We start from the raw sequence: 26,105 nt of genomic DNA, 5'->3' as shown, positions 1-26,105 counted from the left end.
TGGCAGGGCCCGGCGCGACGTGGCGCGGGGCAGCACGGACCCGGCCCCGCCGCCGCCGCGCTGCCGGGGTGCCCAGACCCCCCGATAGCCCCCGGCCAGCCCTGCCCCACTGCCCCCCAGACGGGTCCCCCAGCCCAGCCCAGCCCCAGGGCCGCTCCCCCAGCCCCGGCCCTGCGCCGGGAAGGTCCCGGGGGCAGCGGGGCCGAGGGGGCCGGGTACGTGCGGTACCGGGCCGAGGGTCGGGGCCGGCGCGGCCCTGGGGTGCTGCGGGGCTGGGGCGGTGCCAGGGAAGGTGCGGGGCCGGGACCGGTGCGGGGCTGGGGGCTGAGGAACTGGGGAGGGGCCGGGGGCACCGCGGGGTCTGGAGGGGCACTGCGGGGCCGGGGTGCTGCGGGACTTGGGGATTGCGGGACCGGTGCGGTGCCAGGAGGGTGCGGAGCCGGTGCGCGGCCGGGGGTCCGGGGCCGGTGCGGAGCCGAGGGCGGTGCGGGGCTGCTCCCGCCCGCGGCTCCTCCCGTCCCGTTGGGCTCCACCCGCCCGCCGGCCCCGGCGATATTTAACCTGGGCCGGGGCGGGGAGCGGCAGCGCCGAGCGGGGACAGAGCCGACCCCGAGCCAGCGCAGCCCGATCCCGCTCAGGTACCGCCGGGACCCCGCGCCGCCCCCCGGGCTGCGGCACAGGGAGGGAGCGGAGCGGGGGGAGGACGAGAAGGGGGCTGCGATCTGGAGCCGGACCCCAGCGCGACCCCCGCGCCGAGCCAGCCGCCCCGGGTGTCCCGCAGCCGCCGCCGCCGCTCGTCCCGTCCCGTCCGGCCATGCGAGCCCCGGCCCCGCTGGCGCTGGGTTGCGTCAGCTTCGCGCTGTGCCTCCTGCAGCTGCCCCACGGCCGGGCCCTGCCGCCGCGCAGGTGAGGGACCCTGCCCGCTCCCTGCCCGCACCCCTGCCCCGACCCCTGTCCGCACCCCCTGCCCGCACCCCTACCCCGATCCCTGCCCGCACCCCTGTCCCGCTCCCTGCCCCGATCCCTGCCCGCACCCCTCTGGAACCCCCTGCCCGCATTCTCTGCCCGGGACGAGCCCCCCGCCCTCGCCCCTGCCGAACCCCCCTCCCCACTCATCCTGCCCGGCGCCGCACCCCCTGCCCGCGACCCAGCTCCGCGCCCTCCCCGTGCCCCCCCCGCCCCCGCAGCTGCCCGGGATGGGGGCCTGGGGGGTCCCGGGGCACCGTCTCCTGTCGGGCCCCCAGCCCGGGGGACGCGGTGGCGGGCGGGTGGTGCTGGGGGCACCGGGGTCAGGGTGCGCCCGGGGGGTGCGGGGGGTGCGAGGTGTGCAAAGATGTGCCAGGTGTGCAAAGATGTGCCAGGTGTGCAAAGGTGTGCCAGGTATGTAAAAGTGTGCAAAGGTGTGCCAGGTGTGCAAAGGTGTGCCAGGCATGTAAAGGTGTGCAAAGGTGTGCCAGGTGTGTAAAGGTGTGCAAAGGTGTGCAAAGGTGTGCCAGGTGTGCCAGGTATGTAAAGGTGTGCAAAGGTGTGCAAAGGTGTGCCAGGTATGTAAAGGTGTGCAAAGGTGTGCCAGGTGTGCCAGAGCCGCCCAGGGCTGGCACACGCCGGGACAGAGATTTTGTGCGTGCAGGAGCTCGGGGGTGCCGGGGGCCGGTGTGGGTGCCCGGGGGGGGGGTCTGTGGGGTGCTGAAATGACACCTGGGGGCGGAACGCCCCCCCCCCCGTGTGCGTGTGCACACACCGCACGTGCGTGTGCGTGTCCCTGCTCGGGGAGCGCGCCCGGGCCGGCCCCGGCGCCCGGGGATCCCCGCCTGGCTGCGGGGGATCCGCCAGCTCCGGGGCTGCGGGAGGGGCAGCCCCGGCACGGCCGTGGCTGGGGGGCACGGCGGCACCCCGACCCCACGGGGCCCGGGCAGCCTGAGGGTGGGCTGCGCTGGGGCTGGGGTCCTCTGGGGCACGGGACGAGGGTCAAAATGGGGAGAAAATATTAAAAACAGGGAAAAGAGAAGGACGGGACTAAGAATCGGACCGAAAGCTCCAGGTTCCCTGGAACTCAGGAGGGGTCCCCCGAGGAAAAGGTGTCCCCGGGACGGGGGCACTGAGGCGCAGGGGAGCTCTGCGGCACTGCGGGGGTGCCCTGAGGCCGGACCCCCCCGCGGGTGCCCGGGGCACGGGCGTGGGTGCCGCAGCCGGGCCGCGTGGGTGCCGGGGCAGAGGCCGTGGGAACGGGCTGGGCGGAGCGGGGGGAGCCGGGGCGGGGGGCTCCGGGGGGACCCGCGGGTGCCCGGTGGTGTCGTGTGTGCGGGACACGTGTCCGTGTGCTCGGGGTACGTGTGTGCCTGCAGGTAGCGGCTGCTGCCCTGCTCCGGCTGCTTCCTCCTCTTCCTCCTCTTCCGGAAGCCCCGGGCACAGCGCTGGCTCCGGGCTCAGGAGGTGCCCCCGTGCCCCCCCGCCCCGCTGCTGTCGCCGTGCCACCCCCGTGCCCGGGAGCCGCAGCTGTGTCCCCCTGACCCCGTCCCTTCTCTCCCGCAGGGCCCCCCCGGCGCGGAGCCCCCCGGAGGGGATCCCCGCTCTCCCCGGAGACCCCCCGGCCCCGCAGCCCATCGGGACCCTGCGACACCGAGCGCCGGTTCCGCGGCACGGCCCGTGGGTCGCCCTCCGGCACCGCCCGCTCGCCCCCCGGCCCCCGCCGTGGCACGTCCGGCGCCTCATCCTGCGGCACGACCCCCGGCGGGACCCCCGGCGGGACCCCCGCCCGGCCCGGGGCCGCCGCCACGCCGGGCGACACCTGGTGCGGGTGGGCTGCGTGCTGGGCACCTGCCAGGTGCAGAACCTGAGCCACCGCCTGTGGCAGCTGCGGGGACAGTCGGGGCGCCGGGACTCGTCCCCCATGAACCCCAACAGCCCCCACAGCTACGGCTGAGCGGGGGGCGCGCCCCCGCCCCGCGGGACCCCCTGAAGCACCGCCGCGGGCTCCTCCGCGCCGCCCGCGCGGGCCGGGGGTGGCCCCGGGGGGCTCCTGCCACCGCAACCTCCGGACGGAGCACCAGGGGCTGCCACGCGGTGGCCGCTGATGGACAGGAGCCGGCAGCGGCGCCGTGGGCGCCGGTGGTGGCCCGTGATGGCCCAACGTGATCCGTGGTGGCCAGCGGTGGCTCACAGTGACTGGCGGTGGCCCGGAGTGACTCGCGGTGACCGGTGCCGGCCCGTAGCGACTCTTGATGGCTCAGAGTGGCCCCTGGCGGCTGGCTGGTGGTGGCCCGCGGTGACCCGGGGTGGCCCCTGGTGGCTGGCAGTGGCCAGTCCGTCCGGGGCGGGTCCAAGGGCCGCCGGGAATCCCGCTGACCGCAGCAGCACCGGGACCTTGTGCAAGACCCTCCGGCCACGCTCCTGCTGACTCAGCGTTCCCGTGCCTGCTGTGGCACCCCCGGAGCCCCCCCGGGGCACCCCCAGCACCCCAGTCCTTCCCCAGGGTGACGCTGGGGCTGCGGGGGCCCTGCAAGGACAGGGCACAGGGACCCCACTCCGGGCTGGGGCACGGGGCAGCCCCCAGCACCTTCCCCACCTGGGGGTCCCGGTTGGGGCTGGCACCTTCCCGGGTGCTGGGGAGGGTCCTGCCCTCCTCAGCGTGAACATTGTCCCCTCCCCTGGCACCTTGTCCCGTGTCCCCAGCCCGTGTCACCCACAGCCCGGCAGGAGCTGGCGATGGGGAGATGTCTCCAAATGTGGGGGGCAGTGGAAAGTTTGGGGTCCTGTGCCGCACTGCTGCCCTGTCCCGGACCTGTCCCCACTCCTGGCCCTGTCCCCTGCTGCACCCTCGGGGACACCCCCACGTCACGTCCCCAAAGGCTCAGGGGGTGCCCACACGGGGTGGTGGCCCATGGACACGAGGATGTCACGATGTGTCACATCCCTGTCACCCCGGGGTGCCGCTGTCACCCCCCAGGGCTGTCACCTGCCAGGGCCATCACCCCATGGCCCGGTGGGACAGGGATGTGTGACCCCAGGTCACTGTCCCACCCCCCTCCTGGGAGCAGCTTGAGCAGCCCCCCAGGAGCAGCAGCCCCCACTCCCTCCAGAACAGCCCTGTCCTCCCAGGGGCGCCCCATTCCCAGAGCACCCCATTCCCGGGGCACCCCCATTCCAGGGCCACCCCCATTCCCAGGAGCACCCCCATTCCCAGGGGCACCCCCATTCCCAGAGCACCCCATTCCCGGGGCACCCCCATTCCAGGGCCACCCCCATTCCCATAGCACCCCATTCCCGGGAACACCCCATTCCCGGGAGCACCCCATTCCCGGGAGCACCCCAATCCTCCCATGCCCCAGAACACCCGGATGTCCCGGGAGGTTCTGGGACAGGATGTCCCCTGGGTGCCACACGAACGGAGCTGTCCCCGGGTGTCCATCCTCTGGGTGTCCCGGGAGCTTTCAGGACGGGATGTCCCAGGAATGTCTCCAGGTGTCCCCTGGGTGTCCCGGGACGTTCTGGGATGGGATCCCACGGATGCCACCAGGAGCCGTGTCCACCCCGTGGGTGTCACGTGAGGAATTCCCAGCCCCCCATGGAGCTGCCGAGGGGCGCGAGGGGACCCGAGGGGTGCGGAGGGGTCCCCAGGCCTTTGTCCCCTCCCCTGGGGGCCTTTGTTCCCTGCCCCCGCTGAGCCTGGTGGGTGCCCGACCCCTCCTGGCCCAGCCCGCGGAGTAGTCGCTGCTTCCCGGGAATCCTGCTTTGTGTGGAATAAACAAAGCGTGTGAGGAGGAGCGGGGATGGAGCGTGGTGATCCCATGGGGATGGGGCAGGGATGGGACACAGTGATCCCATGGGGATGGGAAATCGGGATGGGGCACGGGGATCCCATGGGGATGGGATATGGGATGGGGCACGGTGATCCCACGGAGATGGGAAATTGGGATGGGGCACGGAGATCCCATAGGGATGGGGCAGGGATGGGACACGGTGATCCCATGGGGATGGGAAATTGGGATGGGGCATGGTGATCCTATGGGGATGGGGCACAGAGATCCCATGGGGATGGGGCAGGTATGGGGCACGGTGATCCCATGGGGATGGGATGTGGGATGGGGCATGGGGATCCCATGGGGATGGGGCACGGGGATCCCACAGGGATGGGGCAGGGATGGGGCACGGTGATCCCATGGGGATCCCACGGGGATGGGGCAGGAATGGGGCACGGGGATCCCACAGGGATGGGAAATCAGGATGGGGCATGGGGATCCCATGGGGATGGGGCAGGGATGGGGCACGGTGATCCCATGGGGGTGGGATGGGGCACGGTGATCCCATGGGGGTGGGGCAGGGATGGGGTGTGGTGATCCCACGGAGATGGGAAATCGGGATGGGACACGGGGATCCCATGGGGATGGGGCATGGGGATCCCATGGGGATGGGATGTGGGATGGGGCACGGTGATCCCATGGGGATGGGGCAGGGATGGGGCACGGTGATCCCACGGGGATGGGGCGGGGGGTGGGCGAGGGTGGCCGTGTCCAGGGACAGGCGCCAGGTCCCTCAGGGGCAGGAGGTGACAGGCGGGGGCTGCGTCCACAGGGCTGTGGGGACAGACATGGGAACACTGGGGACACACACACGTGTGTCCGTGCCCGTGCCCACACGTGTCCGTGCCCGGTTGTGCCCACACGTGCCCATGTCCGGCCGTGTCCGTGCCCTGTCCCGGCCCACACGTGCCCGTGCCCACCCGTGCCAGCCTGCTCCGTGCCCTGTCATCCCGTGCCATCGCGCTGTCCCGGTCTCCCCCCCGGGGCAGTGCCAGCCCGGTGCCCCCACTCTGCCCCCAGCCCCCCCGTGCCCCACGTCCCCAGGGCCGGTCCCGCTCCCCGTGTCCCTGCGGGGTCACTCCGCGGCCCCACCCGGGGGTCCCCAGCCCGGGGCCGGGCCGGGGGTCCCCCAGCCCCCTCCGGGAGCCGCAGCCCCCCAGGCGGGCGCGGGGTCAAACATTAACCGGGGCGGGTTAACTGGTCACCGATTGTGCCCGCGGGGCCGGGCGGGCCCCCCCGCGCCACCCCCCGCCATAAAAGCGGGGGTGCGGCGGCCGCCCCGCAGCCCGCGAGCCCCCAGACCCACCATGAGCAGCCTGCAGGCGGTGAGCGGGGCCAGGGGGCCGGGGGCTCCACCTCGGGGGGCAGGCACACCTGGGGGGGCAGGCACACCTGGGGGGGCAGGCACACCTGGGGGGGCAGGCACACCTGGGGGGGCAGGCACACCTGGGCCACCCCAAACCCGGGGGGCAGAGGAGACCCCTTGGCGATGTCGTCCCTGCTGGGGGGTGCCACCCCACCCCAAAGGGTCCCAGCCTAGGGGACCCCGCTGCAGGTGGGGGTCTCGAGGACATGGGGAGCTGCTCCCCACCCCGGGTGGGGTTGGGGGGTCAGGGCCAGCCCGGGGGGCGTCCCACAGCGCCCGTGGGGCAGAGCAGGGACCCTCATACTGTCCCTAGTAGAAACCCCCGGATTGCTGTCCCCACCCAGGGATCGGGGATGGCACCCCCAGGTCCGTCTGTACCCCGGGGGGGGACAGTGTGTGGTGATCTGTGACACCGTGTGACACCGTGTGACACCGTGTGACAGATAGTGTGTGATAGTGTGTGATAGTGTGTGGCACCGTGTGACAGAGTGTGACACCGTGTGACCCCGTGCATTGGTGGGTGACGCTGTGACCCCCTGTGACGGCGTGATCCCACACGACCGGCCTTGGGGCCGGTGTCCCCCTGTCCCCAACCCCCTGTCCCCGTCCCGCAGTGCTGGGGGCAGGGTGGGACCCCCGAGCCACTCCCGTCCCTGTGCCGTGTCCCTGTCCCTGTCCCCGTCCCGCAGTGCCCACGCGGGTCCCCCTGAGCCCCCGTCCCCCGCAGGGCCCCGACTCCTCCGAGGAGCCCAAACCCGGCAAGGCCAAGACCGAGCTCCGCAACTACGCCGTGAGTGGGGGTCCCAAAACCGGGCGGGTGCCGGGGGTCCCGTGGGTCCGGCTGTCCCCACAGCCTGGCGGGAGCAGCCCCGAGGGGCTCCGGCAGCCCGGGCTGGGTGGGGGGACGCGGGGGATCCCCCGGAGCCGCCCCAGCCCCCGGTGCTGCCCCGCAGGAGGGGAAGCTGATCGACCGCGTGTACAACACCTACCTGCTCATGCACACCCACCAGACCGTGGAGTTCGTCCGCAGGAAGGTGGGAACTGCCCCGGGTCACCCCGGTGTCACCCCGGTGTCACCCCGTGTCCCCTGCTGTCGCCACAGCGGGGGGTGTCCCAGCCCTCCCCACCCACACCCCAATTCCAGCCGCGCTGCCCCATCCCAGCCCGTCTGGGGGCACCGAGGGACACCAACCCCCGGCCCCGGGGAGGGTGGCGGGGCGGGCACGGCGCTGTCCCCACGCGTGGCGCGTCCCCAGAGCGCCCAGTACGGCTCGTGCTCGCTGCGGAGGATGAGCGTGATGGAGGCGCTGGAGCTGCTGGACCAGCTCGTGGACGAGTCGGACCCCGACGTGGATTTCCCCAACTCCTTCCACGCCTTCCAGACGGCCGAGGGGATCCGCCGGGCGCACCCCGACAAAGGTAGGGCCGGAGCCCGCCCTGTCCCCCGCTGGGGGCCCCGGCCCCGGGGGTGACACGGCCCCGCTCGCCCCCAGACTGGTTCCACCTCGTGGGGCTCCTGCACGACCTGGGCAAGGTGCTGGTGCTGTTCGGGGAGCCGCAGGTGAGCGGGAGGGTGGGGAGGGGGTTCGGGGGGTTCCCCCCGCGGCCGGGGGACCCCCGGGGGGTGCTGTGACCCCCGTGCCCCCCCGGCAGTGGGCCGTGGTCGGGGACACCTTCCCGGTGGGCTGCAAGGTGCAGAAGTCGGTGGTCTACGGGGACTCCACCTTCCAGGACAACCCCGACACCAAAGACCCCCGGTACAGGTGAGCCGGGCCCCCGGGGGGTTTGGGGGGCGGGGGCTGCACCCCCGGCCCGGCTGTGGGGGGGGGGGTCCAGCCGCTCAGCCCCCGCCCCATCCCCAGCACCGAGTACGGCATGTACCAGCCCGGCTGCGGCCTGGACAACGTCCTCATGTCCTGGGGCCACGATGGTGAGTTTGGGGCGCTGGGGGGGGGGGGGGGTTCCCTCCTGGGGGCAGAGCCCCCCACCCCAAGCGGGGCCCTGGTGCCCCCCGGGGGCTGCGCTGACCCTTCCCACTGCCCCCTTTGCAAGGACTGCAGCCCTTGGCGTGGGGCAGAGCTGCTCTTTTGGGGGGGCTGCAGCTCCCGGGGGGGGGCTCTGTGACTCTGGGGGTCTCTGCCCCTCTCGGGGTTCCCCCAGTGAGGGTCCAGCCCCTCCCCACGCCCCCCCTTTTCAGAGTACATGTACCAAGTGATGAAGTTCAACAACTTCGCCCTGCCCAAGGAGGTGAGCTCAGCCCGGGGGGGGGGCTCAGGGACCCCCGGGAGGTTTGGGGGTGCGGGGGGAGCACCCTAAACCCGTGTCCCCCCCCCCCCACCCCAGGCCTTCTACATGGTTCGCTTCCACTCCTTCTACCCCTGGCACGCCCACGGCGACTACGGCCACCTGTGCTCGGAGGAGGACCGGCGCATGCTGCCCTGGGTCCGCGAGCTCAAGTGCGTGCCCGGGGGGGGGCTGGGGGCTCGGCCGGGCCCCCCCGCGGCTTTGGGGGTCCAGCCACCCCCTCACCCTGAGCCCCCGTTTGCCCCACAGCAAGTTCGACCTGTACACCAAGCAGGAGGAGCTGCCCGACGTGCAGCAGCTCCGCGCTTACTACCAGGGCCTCATCGACAAATACTGCCCGGGGCAGCTCTGCTGGTGACCCCAAACCCTGCCGGGACCCCCGCAGCACCCCCAGGCCCTGCCCTGGGGCTCTACAATAAACCTGCTCCTGACGCACCCCCGTGCTGGTCCTGCCCCCGCGGGGGTCACCCTGCCCCGGATCCCAGGAGAGCTGCGGGGCTGGAATGTCAAAGGCTTTAATTAGAAAATTATAGGAAACTTCTGGGCTCGGGAGGAGCCAGGCAGGGGGGAACCGTGGGATGGGCGGGGGGCAGCACCCCAAAGTGCCAGGGGGGACCCCAAAGTGACCTGAGGGGCTGGGCAGGGTAACTGGAGAGGGCTGGCACTGCCCAAACTGCTCCAGCCCGCGGGCACAGAGCCCCCACCCGCTCTGAGCCCCTGACCTGGGCTGAGCCCCCCCCCCGTGGGGTCTGCAGGGGTCCCCAAGGGGTTCCTGGGCAGGGTCCCCAGACACTGGGACGTGTCCCCAAGCAGCCCCCAAAACCCAGGGAGAGGTCCCCAGGAGTGCCTGGACACTGGGGAGGTGTCCCCAAGGGGTCCCCGGGCAGGGGGAGGTGTCCCCAAGGGGTCCCCGGGCAAGCAGAGGTGTCCCCAAGGGGTCCCCGGGCAGGGGGAGGTGTCCCCAAGGGGTCCCCGGGCAAGCAGAGGTGTCCCCAAGGGGTCCCCGGGCGTGTCCCCACCCCGCGTGGCCACACCGTGCTGAAGGCACTGGCACACGGGCACCCCCCCCCCGGGCCGGGGGCCGACAAGCGCTGCCCCCCCCACCCGGGCACTCCCTCCCTGCCCCCCGTTTCTGGGGGGCTGCGGGGGCTACTTCTTCCTCTTGTTGCCGTGCCGGCCCTCGGGCCGCGCCCCGTTGGCGCCCCGCGCCCCCTCCGTGCCCCGCGCCCCCTCCGTGCCCCGCGCCCCCTCCGTGCCCCGCGCCCCGTTGCGCTCGCCCCGCTCCCGGGGCCCTTTGTGGCGAGCGGGGGGCGGCCCCCCCCGGGCCCGCCGGGCCAGGGCTCGCAGCAGCCCCGCGGTGGCGGCCACCAGGTAGAGGGACCAGAGCAGGACGGGGCCCGAGAAGGGCTGGCACAGGCGGCGCACGGAGCCCAGGAGCCGCGGCAGGACAGCGTCAGCTCGGCGGCGCAGAGGGGGCTTGTCCTGGGGGGAAAGGGGTCAGGGGAAAGGGGTCAGGGGGCTTGTCCTGGGGGGAAAGGGATCAGGGGGAAAAAAGGGGTCAGGGGGCTTGTCCTGGGGGGAAAGGGGTCAGGGGAAAGGGGTCAGGGGGCTTGTCCTGGGGGGAAGGGGGTCAGGGGAAAGGGGTCAGGGGGCTTGTCCTGGGGGGAAAGGGGTCGGGGGGAAAGGGGGTCAGGGGGCTTGTCCTGGGGGGAATGGGGTCAGGGGGAAAAGGGGGTCAGGGGGCTTGTCCTGGGGGGAATGGGGTCAGGGGGAAAAGGGGGTCAGAGGGCTTGTGCTGGGGGGAAAGGGGTCAGGGGGGAAAAGGGGTCAGGGGGCTTGTGCTGGGAGGAAAGGGGTCAGGGGGGAAAAGGGGGTCAGGGGGCTTGTGCTGGGAGGAAAGGGGTCAGGGGGGAAAAGGGGGTCAGAGGGCTTGTGCTGGGGGGAAAGGGGTCAGGGGGGAAAAGGGGGTCAGGGGGCTTGTCCTGGGGGGAATGGGGTCAGGGGAAAGGGGGTCAGGGGGCTTGTCCTGGGGGGAATGGGGTCAGGGGGCTTGTGCTGAAGGACAAATGGGATCAGGGTGTGACTTGTCCTGAGGGGAAAATGGGGTCAGGGAGTGGGATGGGACTGGGGGCTGATGGAAAAGGGTCAAGGGTCAAAAAGGGTCCCATGGTGTGGGAATGGGGTCAGGGGACAGAGAGGGAGGGAAGAAGGTCAGGGGTAAGGGAAGGGGGGATCGGGGGCTGATAAAGGGCACCAGGGTGAGGGAATGGGGTTGGGGGCCAAGAAAAAGGGTCAGGGCAAGTGAAAGGGGTCAGGGAGGGGAGGTGGGGCCAGGAAGAGGGGGGTCAGGGGGCCGAGGGGGAGATGGGGGCTCAGGGATGAGGGAAGGGGGGGGAAAAGGGGCCGAAAAAGGGGGTCAGGGTGGGGGAAGAGGGTCGGGGGCCAACAAAGTGGGTCGGGGAGAGGAAAGGGGGCTTGAGGGGTCAAGGGCGAGGGAAGGGGATCAAGGTGAAGGAAGAGAGGGTCAAGAGCAATGGAATAGGGTCAGGGAGAGTTGGGGGCAAGGGAAGGGGGGGGTCAGGATCAGGGCCAGTGGGATCAGGGGTGTTGAAGGACGGGGGTCAGGAGCCAGCGAGGGTCTCAGGGCCCAGGGAGGGGTCACCCCGTGCCCACCTTGAGGCCGTGCTGGCTGAGCAGGGACTCCAGCGTGGGGTCTCCCAGGGACACGGCCGGGAAGAACTCCTGCACGTGCTGCCGCCGCCACCACGGTGCCGGGCCCGGGCTGGGGGCACAGGGGGCTCAGGTGACCCCAACCCCCCCCCCCCCCCCCCGAGGCCGGGCTGGGGGCTGCAGGGGCCCCTCCCCGCTCACCTGCCCTCGCTGGGAGCCGTGAACCAGTACTTGTAGAGCTGGGCCCGCAGGAAGGTGGGCGGGCGGGCGTGGAACGGGTACCGGGACTCGTCCGTCTGCACCAGGCGGATCACTGCGGGACAGGGGTCAGAGCTGGGCACAGCCCTGGCACAGCGGGGACAGCCCCACACACCCCAAACACAGCTGGGGACAGCCCCAACGCACCCCAAACACAGCTGGGGACAGCCCCACACACCCCAAACACAGCTGGGGACAGCCCTGGCACAGCGGGGACAGCCCCACACACCCCAAACACAGCTGGGGACAGCCCCACACACCCCAAACACAGCTGGGGACAGCCCCACACACCCCAAACACAGCTGGGGACAGCCCTGGCACAGCGGGGACAGCCCCAACGCACCCCAAACACAGCTGGGGACAGCCCTAACGCACCCCAAACACAGCTGGGGACAGCCCTGGCACAGCGGGGACAGCCCCACACACCCCAAAAACAGCTGGGGACAGCCCCACACACCCCAAACACAGCTGGGGACAGCCCTGGCACAGCGGGGACAGCCCCAACGCACCCCAAACACAGCTGGGGACAGCCCCACACACCCCAAACACAGCTGGGGACAGCCCCAACGCACCCCAAACACAGCTGGGGACAGCCCTGGCACAGCTGGGACAGCCCCAACGCACCCCAAACACAGCTGGGGACAGCCCCAACACACCCCAAACACAGCTGGGGACAGCCCTGGCACAGCGGGGACAGCCCCAACGCACCCCAAACACAGCTGGGGACAGCCCTAACGCACCCCAAACACAGCTGGGGACAGCCCTGGCACAGCGGGGACAGCCCCACACACCCCAAAAACAGCTGGGGACAGCCCCACACACCCCAAACACAGCTGGGGACAGCCCTGGCACAGCGGGGACAGCCCCAACGCACCCCAAACACAGCTGGGGACAGCCCCAACACACCCCAAACACAGCTGGGGACAGCCCCAACGCACCCCAAACACAGCTGGGGACAGCCCCAACGCACCCCAAACACAGCTGGGGACAGCCCTGGCACAGCTGGGACAGCCCCAACGCACCCCAAACACAGCTGGGGACAGCCCTGGCACAGCTGGGACAGCCCCAACGCACCCCAAACACAGCTGGGGACAGCCCCAACACACCCCAAACACAGCTGGGGACAGCCCCAGCACAGCGGGGACAGCCCCACACACCCCAAACACACCCGGGGCAGCCCCAGCACACCCCAAGCACACCCGGAGGCACCCCCGGGGCTGCAGGAACACCCCAAACCCAAACATGGACACCTCCAAGGCTGTAGGGACACCCCAAATCCATCCAGGGACACCCCAAAACCATGGTGGCATCGATGCTGGGGAGGTCCCACCATACCCTGGGTCCCCAGAGCCCCCAGCCCCCTGTGTCCCCTGTCCCCAGAGCCCCCATTGTCCCCTGTCCCCAGCCCCCTGTGTTCCTTGTCCCCAGAGCCCCCAGACCCCTGTGTCCCCTGTCCCCAGCCCTGTGTCCCCAGTCCCCTGTCCCCAGAGTCCCCCAGCCCCGTGTCCCCAGTCCCCAGAGCCCCCCAGCCCCATGTCCCCCAGCCCCGTGTCCCCTGTCCCCAGCCCGAGCCCCCAGTCCCCCGTGCCCCCATCCCCACGTCCCCTGTCCCCAGAGCCCCCCAGCCCCATGTCCCCAGCCCCCTGTGTCTCCTGTCCCCATGTCCCCAGTGTCCCCATCCCCGCCTCCCCAATCCCCAGCCCTGTGTCCTGTGTCCCCAGCCCCCTGTGTCTCCTGTCCCCAGAGGCCCCCAGCCCCCTGTGTCCCCTGTCCCCTGAGCCCAGCCCCATGTCCCCATCCCCACGTCCCCAATCCCCAGCCCCGTGTCCCTCTCCCCGTGTCCCCAATCCCCAGCCCCATGTCTCCTGTCCCCAGCCCCGTGTCCCCAGTCCCCAGAGCCCCCCAGCCCCCTGTGTCCCCTGTCCCCAGAGCCCCCAGTCCCCTGTGTCCCCATCCCCATGTCCCGTGTCCCCTGAGCCCATCCCCATGTCCCCATCCCCGCCTCCCCAATCCCCAGCCCCGCGTCCCCAGTTCCCCTCCCCGTGTCCCCGTGTCCCCTGTCCCCATCCCCGGTCCCCCTCCGCGCGTCCCCGGTCCCTGACCGTCGGGCTGTCCCTGCAGCAGGCGCAGCACCAGGGCGCTGAACCAGGGGCTGCCCTGGTGGGGCCCGAGGGCGGCGAACCAGAGCTGCCAGTCCAGGCGGGGCTGGTGCGGGGCCACCACGGCCGGCGCCGCGCTCACGTTCCCGGGCTTGTACATGAACTCGATCTCCTGCGGGATGGGCAACGGCTGCCACGGCAACGGGGACCCGGGCACAGCCCCGGAACCCAACCCCAGCCCCAGGGAAAGGACACTGCCACCCAAAATCCTGGGCTTCTGTAACAGGGACACCTTCAGAACCCATTCCAACCGAGTGCCTGGAGTCACCCCAGCCCCAGGAAAAGGACACTGCCACCCAAAATCCTGGGCTTCTGGGGCAGGACACCTGCAGAACCTGATCCTCACCAGGAAAAGGACGTTGCCACCCAAAATCCCCAGGTTCTGGGGCAGGACACCTGCAGAACCTGATCCTCACCAGGAAAAGGACATTCCCACCCAAAATCCCCAGGTTCTGGGGCAGGACACCTGCAGAACCTCATCTTCACCAGGGAAAGGACATTGCCACCCAAAATCCCCGGGTTCTGGGGCAGGACACCTGCAGAACCTCATCTTTACCAGGAAAAGGACACTGCCACCCAAAATCCTGGGCTTCTGGGGCAGGACACCTGCAGAGCCTGATCTTCATCAGGAAAAGGACATTCCCACCCAAAATCCCGGGATTCTGTAACAGGGACACCTTCAGAACCCATTCCAACCGAGTGCCTGGAGTCACCCCAGCCCCAGGAAAAGGACATTGCCACCCAAAATTCTGGGCTTCTGGGACAGGGACACCTCCAGAACCTGATCCTCACCAGGAAAATGACATTGCCACCCAAAATCCTGGGATTCTGTGACAGGGACACCTCCAGAGCCTGATCCTCACCAGGAAAAGGACATTCCCACCCAAAATCCTGGGGTTCTGGGGTAGGACACCTCCAGAACCTGATCCAACCAAGTGGCTGGAGTTACCTCAGCCCCAAGAAAACGCCTTCCCACCCAAAATCCTGGGATTCTGTGACAGGGACACCTCCAGAGCCTGATCCTCACCAGGAATAGGACATTCCCACCCAAAACCCCGGGGTTCTGTGACAGGGACATCAGCACCAATCACAGCTGACCCAACCACATGTCTCATCCTGCTCAGGGTCACCTCAGCCCCAGGAAAAGGACATTCCCATCCAAAATCCTGGGATTCTGGAGCAGGACACCTCCAGCACCTGATCCAACCAAGGGCCTGCTCCTGCCCGGGGCCACCACAGCCCCAGGAAAAGGACCCAGGGTGGCTCCAATCCCAGCGAGGGACAGGATGAGAGGAAACGGCCTCGAGTTGCACCAGGGAAGGTTTAGGTTGGATATTGGGGAAAACTCCTCCTGGAAAGGGCTCTCCAGGCCTGGCACAGGTTGGAGTCCTGTCCTGGGGTGACTCACTGTCCAGCTGTGCCCGTCGTAGCTGCCCTCCAGGATGACCTCTGGCCGCCCGCCCACGCCGGTCATCCTGCGGAAGAGCCCGTAGGAATTGACCACCTGGAACCGCTCCACGGCCCCGAACATCTGGTGGATCCCGGGCCACAGCTTCCCGTTGGACTCGTGCTCGATGTAGGTGAAGGGCACCTGGGGGGGCAGGGGGGCTCTGTCACGGCCTGAGGGGGGGGCTTGGGGGTCCCCAAGAGCCCCGTGGCCCCCAGGCCTCACCAGGCTAACAGCGAACAGGCCCACGGTGGCCGTGGCCATGATGGCCCACTGCAGGGTGGCCCAGAGCTTCCAGAAGCATCCCCGGACGCAGGCACAGCTGGCAGGGCACAAATGGGGTGTTATGGGGGCACAGAGGCTCAGCCCCCCCCGGTTTGGGGGGGTTAAAATCCCTCCATGCTGTGTCTGACTGCTCAAATCCCAGAGTGGGATCACCCCTTCCCACCTCCCACAGTGTCACCTTAGTGTCCCCCATGCCCCTGGGGTCACCCCGGTGTCCCCTGTGCCCCTAGGGGCACCCTGGTGTTACCCCATGCCCCTGGGGTCACCCCGGTGTCCGCTACACCCCTGGGGTCACCCTGGTGTCCCCCATGGCCCTGGGGGCACCGCGGTGTCCCCTAGCCCTCAGGGTCACCCCAGTGTCCCCTACACCCCTGGGGTCACCCCGGTGTCCCCCACGGCCCTGGGGGCACCCTGCTGTCCCCTACAGCCCCGGGGGCACCCCAGTGTCCCCCACGCCCCTGGGGGCACCCTGGTGTCCCCCACAGCCCCGCGGTCACCCCGGTGTCCCCCATGCCCACAGGGTCACCCCGGTGTCCCCCATGCCCACAGGGTCACCCCAGTGTCCCCCACGCCCCTGGGGGCACCCTGGTGTCCCCCATGCCCCTGGGGGCACCCCAGTGTCCCCCACGCCCCTTTGGTCACCCCAGTGTCCCCTATGCCCCTGGGGTCACCCCGGTGTCCCCCATGCCCCTGGGGGCACCCCAGTGTCCCCCACGCCCCTTTGGTCACCCCGGTGTCCCCTACACCCCCGGGGGCACCCTGGTGTCCCCCATGCCCCTGGGGTCACCCTGGTGTCCTCTACACCCCCGGGGTCACCCTGGTGTCCCCCACGGCCCCGGGGTCACCCCGGTGTCCCCCAGACCCACCGGTACATGGCCACGAGGATCTCCCAGGACAGGGACAGGAAGGCCACCCCCACCAGCGGCAGCGTCACCGTCCGCAGCCAGGTGGTGAACTCGTGGTAGGTGAAGGCTGCGGGGAGGCACAGCCCCGGCTCAGGGACAGCCCCCGGTGCCCGCGGGGAGGGGCACACGGGCCGTGCCCCCCGGCACGTACCCACTTTGGAGTCCAGCAGTTTCCTGTCCCAGTCGAGCTCCAGGCCGAAGTAGCGCACGGTCCAGCAGAGCAGGAGCCCGTAGGTGCCGAGCTCCAGCAGCGTGCCCAGCACCGAGCCCAGGCTGGGGGGCCACCCTGGGCCAGGGAGGGGCTCAGAGCCTGCCTGGGACCCCCCCTCACAGCCCTGGGGTCACCCACGGGCACAGGGCCCTGCCTACGGTGTCACCTGTCCCCTGTCCGGCCTGGAAAGGACCCCCTGAATCCAGGGATGCTGGGGGTCCCCGCTGCTTCCAGCGTTGCAGGGAAAGGGAATGAGGAGGGAAAGGCCCAGCAGCAGCAGAACCTCACTGGGACACAGAATTCCAAAGGGTGGGAGCCCCTTGTGGGGTGACAGCAATGCCAGGAGGGACGGCCTCACACAGATCATTTATCCTTCCTTAATTCCCTGATTTCAGAGGGAAGTGAAACCTCCTCCTCCTCATCCTCCCCCCACACCCAGCTCTGACCCATTGGAGCTCCAGCCCCAGCTCCAGGGAGGATCCAGGGAATCCTGGGATGATTTGGGTGGGAAGGGACCTCAGATCCTCTCCAGTGCCACCCCTCCATGGCAGGGACATCTCCCACTGTCCCAGGCTGCTCCAGCCCCAGTGCCCAGCCTGGCCTGGGGCACTGCCAGGGATCCAGGGGCAGCCCCAGCTGCTCTGGCAATTCCAGCCCAGCCAGGAATTCCTAATTCCCAAGATCCCATCCATGGCTGCCCTCTGGCAGTGGGAGCCATTCCCTGTGTCCTGTCCCTGCAGGATTGTCCCCAGCCCCTGTGCAGCTCCAGGCCAGGCTGGATGGCCTTGGAGCACCCCGGAACAGTGGGAGGTGTCCGTGCCCGTGGGGGCTGGAATGGGATGGGATTTACAGCCCCTTCCCACCCCAAGCACTCCCTGATTTCACAGCTGTGCCCCACACCCCTGGGCTCCCCCACGGGCACAGCCCCTGCCTGGGCAGAGCGTGGCAGCTCCCACAGCGTGGCCACCACGTCCCCTGTCCCCCCAGGAGGGCCCCCCACCCCAAAATGGGCTCGGGGGTCTCACCAGCGCCGTGCCTCTTGCGGGGCCGGCCCAGCCAGCGCCCCACGTGCTCCTCGTCCAGCAGGGAGAAGGCCAGCACGATGGTCAGCGCGTTGAAGAAGTTGTAGTTGCCCGTGAGGATGATGAGGACCTGCAGCAGCACCTGGGGGGGACGGGGCGGGGTTGGGGGGTGTCACGGGGCTGGGGGACAGATGGCACAGGACATGGGACACCCCACGAGATGCCCCACTGCCCACGGGGACGAGCCAAGCCCAGGCCTGGAGAGGCCCCATGGGGACCCCCCCAAGCACAAAGAGGGGGCACAATGAGGGGGTCACAGGGCTGGGGGACAGATGGCACAGGACACGTCCCAGTGCCCACAGAGCGAGGAGCCAAGCCCAGCCCCCTGAACCCCCCATGGGAACCCCCCTGGCACAATGTGGGGCACGAAGGGACCCACGGGGTCACAGCACGGGACATGGGACACCCGGCACCCCCAGAGTGAGGTCCCCCATCCCCTGAGAAGCCCCCTGGGGTCCCCCTGGCACGACAGGGGGCACGAGGTGGGGGTCACAGCACTGGCATGGTCATTGGCCTGGGGGTGTCACAGGACTGAAGGCCACAGGACACTGGGTTAACAGAAATTATTCCTCTCCCTAAGCAAACTAAAAAAAAACCTATTCTAAAAATAGTAAACTAACCAAAACTTTAAATTTTGTTTCTTTACGTTGTCAGTAAGAAAACAAAAAATTGTAAAAAGAAGAAAACCAGTCTAAAAATTTATTCTAATCCTTATTACTTTTTCTTTTAGTTACTATTAATAAATTTTTCTTGATACCCTTCTGAAGTTTTAAACCCACTTTCCCTTTCTCCTAATCCAACCTCACAACAAAAAGACCAACGACCACTGGGATGGTCATTGGCTTGGAGGTGCCACAGGACTGACTGAAGGCCACAGGGTACTTTTAACAAAAATTATTTCTCTCCCTAAGTAAACTAAAAAAAAAAAAAACTATTCTAAAAATAGTAAACTAACTAAATTTCAACTTGTGTTTCTTTACATTGTCAGTATGAAAAAAAAAAGTTGTAAAGAGAAGATTTATTCTGATTCTTAATACTTTTTCTTTTAGTTACTGTTAATAAATTTTGTTGATACCCTTTTAAAGTTTTAAACCCACTTTACCTTTCTCCTAATCCAACCTCACAACAGTGAGCACACCAGCAATTAGCCAACACTAAACCCACCACACTCACAAGTGTGCCACCCAAAAAAACCCCAAATTAATAAAATCTCAAATCAACAGTGAGCACACCAGCAATTAGCCAACACTAAACCCACCACACTCACAAGTGTGCCACCCAAAAAAACCCCAAATTAATAAAATCTCAAATCAACAGTGAGCACACCAGCAATTAGCCAACACTAAACCCACCACACTCACAAGTGTGCCACCCAAAAAAACCCCAAATTAATAAAATCTCAAACCAACAAAGAGCACACCAGTAATTAACCAACACTAAACCCACCACACTCACAAGTGTGCCACCCAAAAAAACCCCAATAAAATGTCAAATCAACAGAGTGAGCACACCAGTAATTAGCCAACACTAAACCCACCACACTCACAAGTGTGCCACCCAAAAAATCTCAAAATTAATAAAATGTCAAATCAACAGACTGAGCACACCAGCAATTAACCAACACTAAACCCACCACACTCACAAGTGTGCCACCCAAAAAACCCCCAAATTAATAAAATCTCAAATCAACAAAGAGCACACCAGTAATTAACCAACACTAAACCCACCACACTCACAAATGTGCCACCCAAAAAATCTCAAAATTAATAAAATTAATAAAATTTGATTTGTCAAATCAACAGTGAGCACACCAGCAATTAGCCAACACTAAACCCACCACACTCACTAGCACACCACCCAAAAAAACCCCAAATTAATAAAATCCCAAATACCCACACCAAACCCCCCGGAGCAGCCCACCTGAAGCCCAGCCCAGCCCCGGAGGGAGGAGCCCCCTCCCCACCTGGCAGTAGAAGGCGAAGAGGCGCAGGCGGCGCAGGGGCGCGAAGAAGAGCACGGGCACGGCCACCTCGATGACGTAGGTGGCCACCACGCTGAGCTTCTGGAGCCACACGGGCAGCTGGTGGGCGAGCCACGCGCCCGGCGTGGGGATGCACTGGCTCTCGTAGTGGTACGTCAGCGCTGGGGGGGGGGGGCACAGGAACGGGGGTTTGCCACAAATCCCAAAAATCCACCCCAGCGCCGGGTGAACGCTGGATTTGCCCGCCGCAGAGTACGAGCATTGCTAAGCAGGGAAAAGCTTTCCCCTGTGCAAAAGTGTTTCCAAATTAGGGGGTGCCTCACGGCTGGGGGACACAGGGGGTTTGGGGGGGCTTTCTGTAATCAACTTCCCAAAAATTGAACCTAATTCGGGGTTAATCCCAGTTTTCCCCGCCGCAGAGTACGAGCAATGGTAAAACTTCCCGGGGCAAAAATATTTCCAAATTCAGGGGTGCCTCGGGGCTGGGGGACACAGGGGGCTTTGGGGGGGCTTTCCGTAATCTACTTCCCAAAAATCGAACCTAATTCGGGGTTAATGCCAGTTTTTCCCATTGCAGAGTACAAGCAGTTCTGGGAATTCCAGAATTGGAATTCAGAATTGGAATTCTGAGTTCAGCGGTACCTCGGGGTTGGGGGACACAGGGGGTTTCACGGGGGGCTTTCCATAATCTACTTCCCAACAATTCCCTGGAATTCCAGGCTAATGCAGATTTTCCCTACCACGCAATAGAGTCAGTGCTAAACAGGGAAAAGCTTCCTTGCAGAAAAATCCAAATGAAATGGCACCTCAGAACTGGGGGGGATGGGGGCCTTTCCATAATCTACTTCCCAATAATTCACTGAAATTCCAGGCTAGTGACTGAGCTGGCTAATTCCAGGCTAGTTCAGGCTAGTGACCGAACCCCCCAAACCTGCACACCCCAACACCTGAACCCCCAAACCTGCAACCTCACCTGTGAGCCCCCCAACACCTGAACCCCCAAACCTGCACTCCCCCAACACCTGCACCCCTGTGAGCCTCCCATATGGGGCATCAGCTCATGAGCTTCATGACCCCTAAAACTGGAGAATTCCCCCCAAGAGCTGAGCCCTCCCCTTCACCTGTGAGCCCTGTCAACATCTGAACCCCCAAACCTGCACCCCTCACCTGTGAGCCCCCCAACACCTGAATCCCCAAAGCCCCCTCTCACCTGTGAGCCCTGTCAACATCTGAACCCCCAAAGCCCCCCTCACCTGTGAGCCCTGTCAACATCTGAACCCCCAAACCTGCACCCCTCACCTGTGAGCCCTGTCAATACCTGAACCCCCAAACCTGCGCCCCTTACCTGTGAGCCCTGTCCAACACCTGAACCCCCAAAACCCCCCCTCACCTGAACCCCCAAAGCCCCTCCCTCACCTGTGAGCCCCCCTCACCAGAACCCCCAAAGCCCCCCTCACCTGTGAGCCCCCCAACACCTGAACCCCCAAAGCCCCTCTCACCTGTGAGCCCTGTCAACACCTGAACCCCCAAACCTGCACCCCTCACCTGAACCCCCAAAGCCCCCCTCACCTGTGAGCCCTGTCCAACACCTGAACCCCCAAACCCCTCCCAACACCTGAACCCCCAAAAGCCCCCCTCACCTGAACCCCCAAAAGCCCCCCTCACCTGAACCCCCAAAGCCCCCCTCACCTGTGAGCCCCCACCAGGTGGGGCAGCGGCTGGTGAGCTTCACCACGCCCGAGGCGAACATGAGGCGGAAGAGGAGCCAGCGCACGGCCCAGAAGGTGACGGCGTCGTGGGGTCTCCAGGCCGGGGACCCCCGCCGCAGCAGGCGCAGGGGGGCCACCAGCACGGCCAGGAACCCGGCCTCCAGCAGCAGGCTGTCCCTGGGCGTGGGGGACAGCGCTGGGACCCCCGCCCTGCACCCCACAGGGGGCTGGGGAACGCGGCCACGCCCTGGACGTGGGGCTGGGGACCCTGTCCTGCTGAGCCCCCGCTGTCCTGACGTGCTCCGGTCCCCAGAGCTCCCCACCCCGATGTGCCTCAGTCCCCAAAGTGCCCCACAGCCCCTGTCCTTGTCCCCAGAGCCCCCAGTGCCACCCGCCCTGGTCCCCAGAGCCCCCCACCCCAGTCCCCAGAGCCCCCCACACCCCTCACTCTGGTCCCCAGAGCCCCCCACACTCCTCACTCTGGTCCCCAGAGCCCCCCACCCCACTGTGCCCCCCATCCCACTCCCCAGAACCCTCTGTGCCCCCGTGAACCCCCCACGGTTCACCAGCCCCGAGCCCCCCAGAAGCCCCGGTGAGGGGGGGCCTGACTCACCACTGGAAGTACAGGAACACCTGTCCCACCTGCGGAGAGGGAGCGGGGTGGGGGCTCGGCCGGGGGGTCTGACACTCCCAGACCCTTCCCCACAGGTAGAGACCCCCTGGGCCCCCCTGGCACGGGAGTCTGGGCCAAGGCCAAGGAGCAGGGGGAGGTGACAGCCACCCCTGGGAGGTGACAGCAATGCCAGGAGGGACGGCCTCACACAGATCATTTATCCTTCCTTAATTCCCTGATTTCAGAGGGAAGTGAAACCTCCTCCTCCTCGTCCTCCCCCCACACCCGGCTCTGACCCATTGGAGCTCCAGCCCCAGCTCCAGGGAGGATCCAGGGAATCCTGGGATGGGTTGGGTGGGAAGGGACCCCAAAGCCCCTGCAGTGCCACCCCTCCATGGCAGGGACACCTCCCACTGTCCCAGGCTGCTCCAGCCCCAGTGCCCAGCCTGGCCTGGGGCACTGCCAGGGATCCAGGGGCAGCCCCAGCTGCTCTGGCAATTCCAGCCCAGCCAGGAATTCCCAATTCCCAAGATCCCATCCATCGCTTCCCTCTGGCAGTGGGAGCCATTCCCTGTGTCCTGTCCCTGCAGGATTGTCCCCAGCCCCTGTGCAGCTCCAGGCCAGGCTGGATGGCCTTGGAGCACCCCGGAACAGCGGGAGGTGTCCGTGCCCGTGGGGGGCTGGAACGGGATGGGATTTACAGCCCCTTCCCACCCCAACCATTCCCTGATTCCGTCCCCGTGCCTCCCCCAGCACCCCGAGCGCGCCAGGAGCTGGCAGGAGGAGCCAAGACCCCGCTGTCCCCCGCTGTCCCCGCACCTGGTACAGCGACAGGTAGAACACCCTGAGCAGGGCGAACACCAGGCAGTCGCGCATGGCGTGGCAGAGCAGCGCCCCGAGAGCCGCCAGCATTCCCAGCAGGCACAGCAGCTCCATGCCCTGCTCCGTGTCCAGCCCCAGGCGCGGCCCGAGCCACAGCAGCGTGGGGACATCGCGCAGCTGCTCCCACAGCCCCTTCCCGCTCAGCCGCAGCACCCGGCGCGCCGGCAGCAGCCCCTCGCGGCCGTACAGCCCTGCGGGACAGCGGCGTCCGGCCTTACCGGGAAACACCCGGCATTCCCGGGAAACACCCAGCGTTCCCGGGGAAAAAAAACCCGGATTTACCGGGAAAAAACACCCTGGCGTTACCGGGAAACACCCAGCATTCCCGGGGAAAACCCGGCATTCCCAGGGAAGAACACCCGGCATTCCCAGGGAAAACACCCCGGCTTTACCAGGAAAACCATCCTGGTGTTACCGGGAAAAAACCACCCCACATTCCCGGGAAAAAGACATTGGCATTCCTGGGAAAAAAAAAAAAAAAAACGGCATTCCTGGGAAAAAGACCCCGGCATTGCGGGGAAAAACACCCCGGAGTTACCGGGAAAAAAATACCTGGCATTCCCGGCAAAAAAAACACCTTGGCATTCCTGGGAAAAACACCCCGGCACTCCTGGGAAAAACACCCTGGCGTTACGGGGAAAACCATCCCGGCATTATCAGGAAAAAAACACCTGGCATTCCCGGGAGAAAACGCCCCGGCATTCCTGGGAAAAAACACTGGCATTCCTGGGAAAAAGACCCTGGCATTCCCGGCAAAAAAACACCCCGGCATTCCTGGGAAAAACACCCTGGCGTTACCGGGAAAAAAACACCCGGCATTCCCGGCAAAAAAACATCCTGGCATTCCCGGGAGAAAACACCCCAGCATTCCTGGGAAAAAACACTGGCATTCCTGGGAAAAAACCCCCGGCATACCCGGGAGAAACACTCTGGCACTTCAGGGAAAAAACCACCGGCATTCCCGGGGAAAAAAACCCGGCACTCTCGGGAAAAAACACCCCGGCATTCCCGGGAGAAAACACCGGCATGCTCGGGAAAAAAACCCTGTCATTCCCGGGAAAAAAACACCGGCGTTCTCGAGGAAAAAATTACCGGCATTCCCAGGAAAAACACTCCAGCACTCCGGGGAAAAAATCACCGGCATTCCCAGAAAAAAAAAAAAAACGGCATTCTCGGGAAGAAAACCCTGGCACTCCGGGAAAAAAAACCCTGGCATTCCCGGGAAAAAAACCCCGGCATTCTCGGGAAAAAAAACCCGGCACTCCGGGGAAAAAGTCACCGGCATTCCCGGGGAAAAAAACCCGGCACTCTCGGGAAAAAACACCCCGGCATTCCCGGGAGAAAACACCGGCATGCTCGGGAAAAAAACCCTGTCATTCCCGGGAAAAAAACACCGGCGTTCTCGAGGAAAAAATTACCGGCATTCCCAGGAAAAACACTCCAGCACTCCGGGGAAAAAATCACCGGCATTCCCAGAAAAAAAAAAAAAACGGCATTCTCGGGAAGAAAACCCTGGCACTCCGGGAAAAAAAACCCTGGCATTCCCGGGAAAAAAACCCCGGCATTCTCGGGAAAAAAAACCCGGCACTCCGGGGAAAAAGTCACCGGCATTCCCGGGAAAAAAACCCCAGCACTCTTGGGAAAAACCTCCGGTGTTCCCGGGGAAAAAAACCCGGCATTCCCGGGAAAAAAACCCGACAACACCACCCGGAACTCCCCCGAGGACAAAGCCGGGCCACCGGGAGTGCGACCCAAGCCGCCCCGGCCCCCAGCCCGGCTCTCCCGGCTCTCCCGGCTCCCAGCCCGGCTCTCCCGGCTCCCAGCCCGGCTCTCCCGGCTCTCCCGGCCCCCAGCCCGGCTCTCCCGGCCCCAGCCCGGCTCTCCCAGCCCGGCTCTCCCGGCTCCCAGCCCGGCTCTCCCAGCTCCCAGCCCGGCTCTCCCGGCTCCCAGCCCGGCTCTCCCAGCTCCCAGCCCGGCTCTCCCGGCTCCCAGCCCGGCTCTCCCGGCTCCCAGCCCGGCTCTCCCAGCCCGGCTCTCCCGGCTCCCAGCCCGGCTCTCCCAGCTCCCAGCCCGGCTCTCCCGGCCCCAGCCCGGCTCTCCCGGCTCTCCCAGCCCGGCTCTCCCAGCTCCCAGCCCGGCTCTCCCGGCTCCCAGCCCGGCTCTCCCAGCCCGGCTCTCCCGGCCCCAGCCCGGCTCTCCCAGCCCGGCTCTCCCGGCTCTCCCAGCCCGGCTCTCCCAGCCCGGCTCTCCCGGCTCCCAGCCCGGCTCTCCCGGCTCCCAGCCCGGCTCTCCCGGCTCTCCCGGCCCGGCTCTCCCGGCTCCCAGCCCGGCTCTCCCGGCTCTCCCGGCTCTCCCAGCCCGGCTCTCCCGGCTCTCCCAGCCCGGCTCTCCCGGCTCCCAGCCCGGCTCTCCCGGCTCTCCCAGCCCGGCCCCCAGCGCGGCTCTCCCGCTGCAGCCGCCGGGAAGAGCCCAGGGGCGAGCCAGGAGCTGCCGGAGCCACGTGGAGGGGACGGGGGGCGGCTGCTGGGGGCTCCGGGGCAGCGGAGCCGCGCCGGGCCCGCCCGCCTTCCCGGGAAGGGAGAAACGAGGCAGGGAAACGGGGAGATGGAGGCGGCGGGAGGAGGGAAACCGATAACGGGGATTCGGGGAGATCAGCCCGGCAGCGGGAGGGGGACGGCGACTGTCCCTGCCCCGGCTCCGTCCCCGCTCCGCCGGGCCCCGATCCCGTCCCGGTTCCCCCGGCCCCACTCCCATCCCTATCCCGGTTCCCCCGGCTCCACTCCCGGCTCTGTCTCGGTTCCTCCATCCCTATCCCGGTTTCACCGGCCCCACTCCCATCCCTATCCCGGTTCCCCTGGCCCTGTCCCGGTTCCTCCGTCTCCCTCCCATCCCCATCCCGGTTCCCCCATCCCTATCCCGGTTCCTCTGTCTCCCTCCCGGCCCTATCCCGGTTCTCCCGGCTCTGTCCCGGTTCCTCCATCCCTATCCCGGTTCCTCTGTCTCCCTCCCGGCCCTGTCCCGGTTCCCCGGCTCCACTCCTGTCCCTATCCCGGTTCCCTCGGCCCCACTCCCATCCCTATTCCGGTTCCCCCGGCCCTGTCCCGGTTCCTCCGTCTCCCTCCCATCCCTATCCCGGTTCCCCCGGCCCCACTCCCGGCTATGCTCCGGTTCCCCCGTCCCTATCCCGGTTCCCCCGGCCTCACTCCCATCCCCATCCCGGTTCTCCCGTCCCTATCCCGGTTCCCCCAGCCCCACTCCCGGCTCTGTGCCGGTCCCCCGGCCCCGCCCGGCAGTCCCCGCCGCGGTACCGGGGATCTGTACGTAGAGGGAGCCGAAGGCGGCGATGTAGACCGCGGCCAGCCCGGCCAGGAACAGCGCCCGCGGCCGCTCCCCCATGGCGGCCATGGCGGCCCCGGGCCCGGCGGCGCGCCGCG

General features: G+C 67.0%; 3 protein-coding genes across 3 annotated transcripts; 2 read left to right on the top strand and 1 right to left on the bottom strand.

Moving 5' to 3' along the window:
- The first annotated feature begins 609 nt into the window (after positions 1 to 609).
- ADM2 (adrenomedullin 2) lies at positions 610 to 4,159 on the top strand. Its single transcript, XM_053942191.1, has 2 exons — positions 610 to 906; positions 2,533 to 4,159. Exons 1-2 carry the CDS (start codon positions 815 to 817, stop codon positions 2,921 to 2,923), a joined length of 483 nt encoding a protein of 160 aa, XP_053798166.1. The 5' UTR covers positions 610 to 814; the 3' UTR covers positions 2,924 to 4,159.
- A 1,947-nt stretch (positions 4,160 to 6,106) lies between these two features.
- Positions 6,107 to 8,829, top strand: MIOX (myo-inositol oxygenase). The gene is made up of 10 exons (XM_053943570.1): positions 6,107 to 6,124; positions 6,893 to 6,955; positions 7,119 to 7,199; positions 7,422 to 7,584; positions 7,659 to 7,726; positions 7,819 to 7,928; positions 8,028 to 8,095; positions 8,363 to 8,412; positions 8,509 to 8,621; positions 8,719 to 8,829. The coding sequence occupies exons 1-10, from the start codon at positions 6,107 to 6,109 to the stop codon at positions 8,825 to 8,827; spliced, it is 843 nt and encodes a 280-aa protein (XP_053799545.1). The 3' UTR covers positions 8,828 to 8,829.
- Positions 8,830 to 8,968: 139 nt separating this feature from the next.
- Positions 8,969 to 26,088, bottom strand: LMF2 (lipase maturation factor 2). Its single transcript, XM_053943852.1, has 14 exons — positions 25,980 to 26,088; positions 22,609 to 22,862; positions 21,790 to 21,818; positions 21,157 to 21,353; positions 19,450 to 19,628; positions 17,430 to 17,568; positions 16,345 to 16,479; positions 16,155 to 16,260; positions 15,229 to 15,325; positions 14,965 to 15,147; positions 13,500 to 13,668; positions 11,341 to 11,452; positions 11,143 to 11,251; positions 8,969 to 9,951 (listed from the first exon to the last, which is right to left on the bottom strand). Exons 1-14 carry the CDS (start codon positions 26,074 to 26,076, stop codon positions 9,619 to 9,621), a joined length of 2,139 nt encoding a protein of 712 aa, XP_053799827.1. The 5' UTR covers positions 26,077 to 26,088; the 3' UTR covers positions 8,969 to 9,618.
- Positions 26,089 to 26,105: the final 17 nt, after the last annotated feature.

Source organism: Vidua chalybeata, chromosome 5 (assembly GCF_026979565.1).
Source record: "Vidua chalybeata isolate OUT-0048 chromosome 5, bVidCha1 merged haplotype, whole genome shotgun sequence".
Taxonomy (NCBI): Eukaryota; Metazoa; Chordata; class Aves; order Passeriformes; family Viduidae; genus Vidua; species Vidua chalybeata.
The sequence above is the reverse complement of the archived record's forward strand: the minus strand, read 5'-3'. Positions and strand labels throughout refer to the sequence as shown.

Coding starts and splice junctions, on each gene's coding strand:
- ADM2 (XM_053942191.1), top strand. CDS start 815: ATGCGAGCCCCGGCCCCGCTGGCGCTGGGTTGCGTCAGCTTCGCGCTG. Junction 907..2,532: donor CGGGCCCTGCCGCCGCGCAG/GTGAGGGACCCT, acceptor TCTCTCCCGCAG/GGCCCCCCCGGCGCGGAGCC.
- MIOX (XM_053943570.1), top strand. Junction 6,956..7,118: donor CCGAGCTCCGCAACTACGCC/GTGAGTGGGGGT, acceptor GCTGCCCCGCAG/GAGGGGAAGCTGATCGACCG. Junction 8,622..8,718: donor CCCTGGGTCCGCGAGCTCAA/GTGCGTGCCCGG, acceptor TTTGCCCCACAG/CAAGTTCGACCTGTACACCA.
- LMF2 (XM_053943852.1), bottom strand. CDS start 26,076: ATGGCCGCCATGGGGGAGCGGCCGCGGGCGCTGTTCCTGGCCGGGCTG. Junction 15,148..15,228: donor GCCTGTTCGCTGTTAGCCTG/GTGAGGCCTGGG, acceptor CTGCCCCCCCAG/GTGCCCTTCACCTACATCGA. Junction 11,252..11,340: donor ACGGCTCCCAGCGAGGGCAG/GTGAGCGGGGAG, acceptor CTGTGCCCCCAG/CCCGGGCCCGGCACCGTGGT.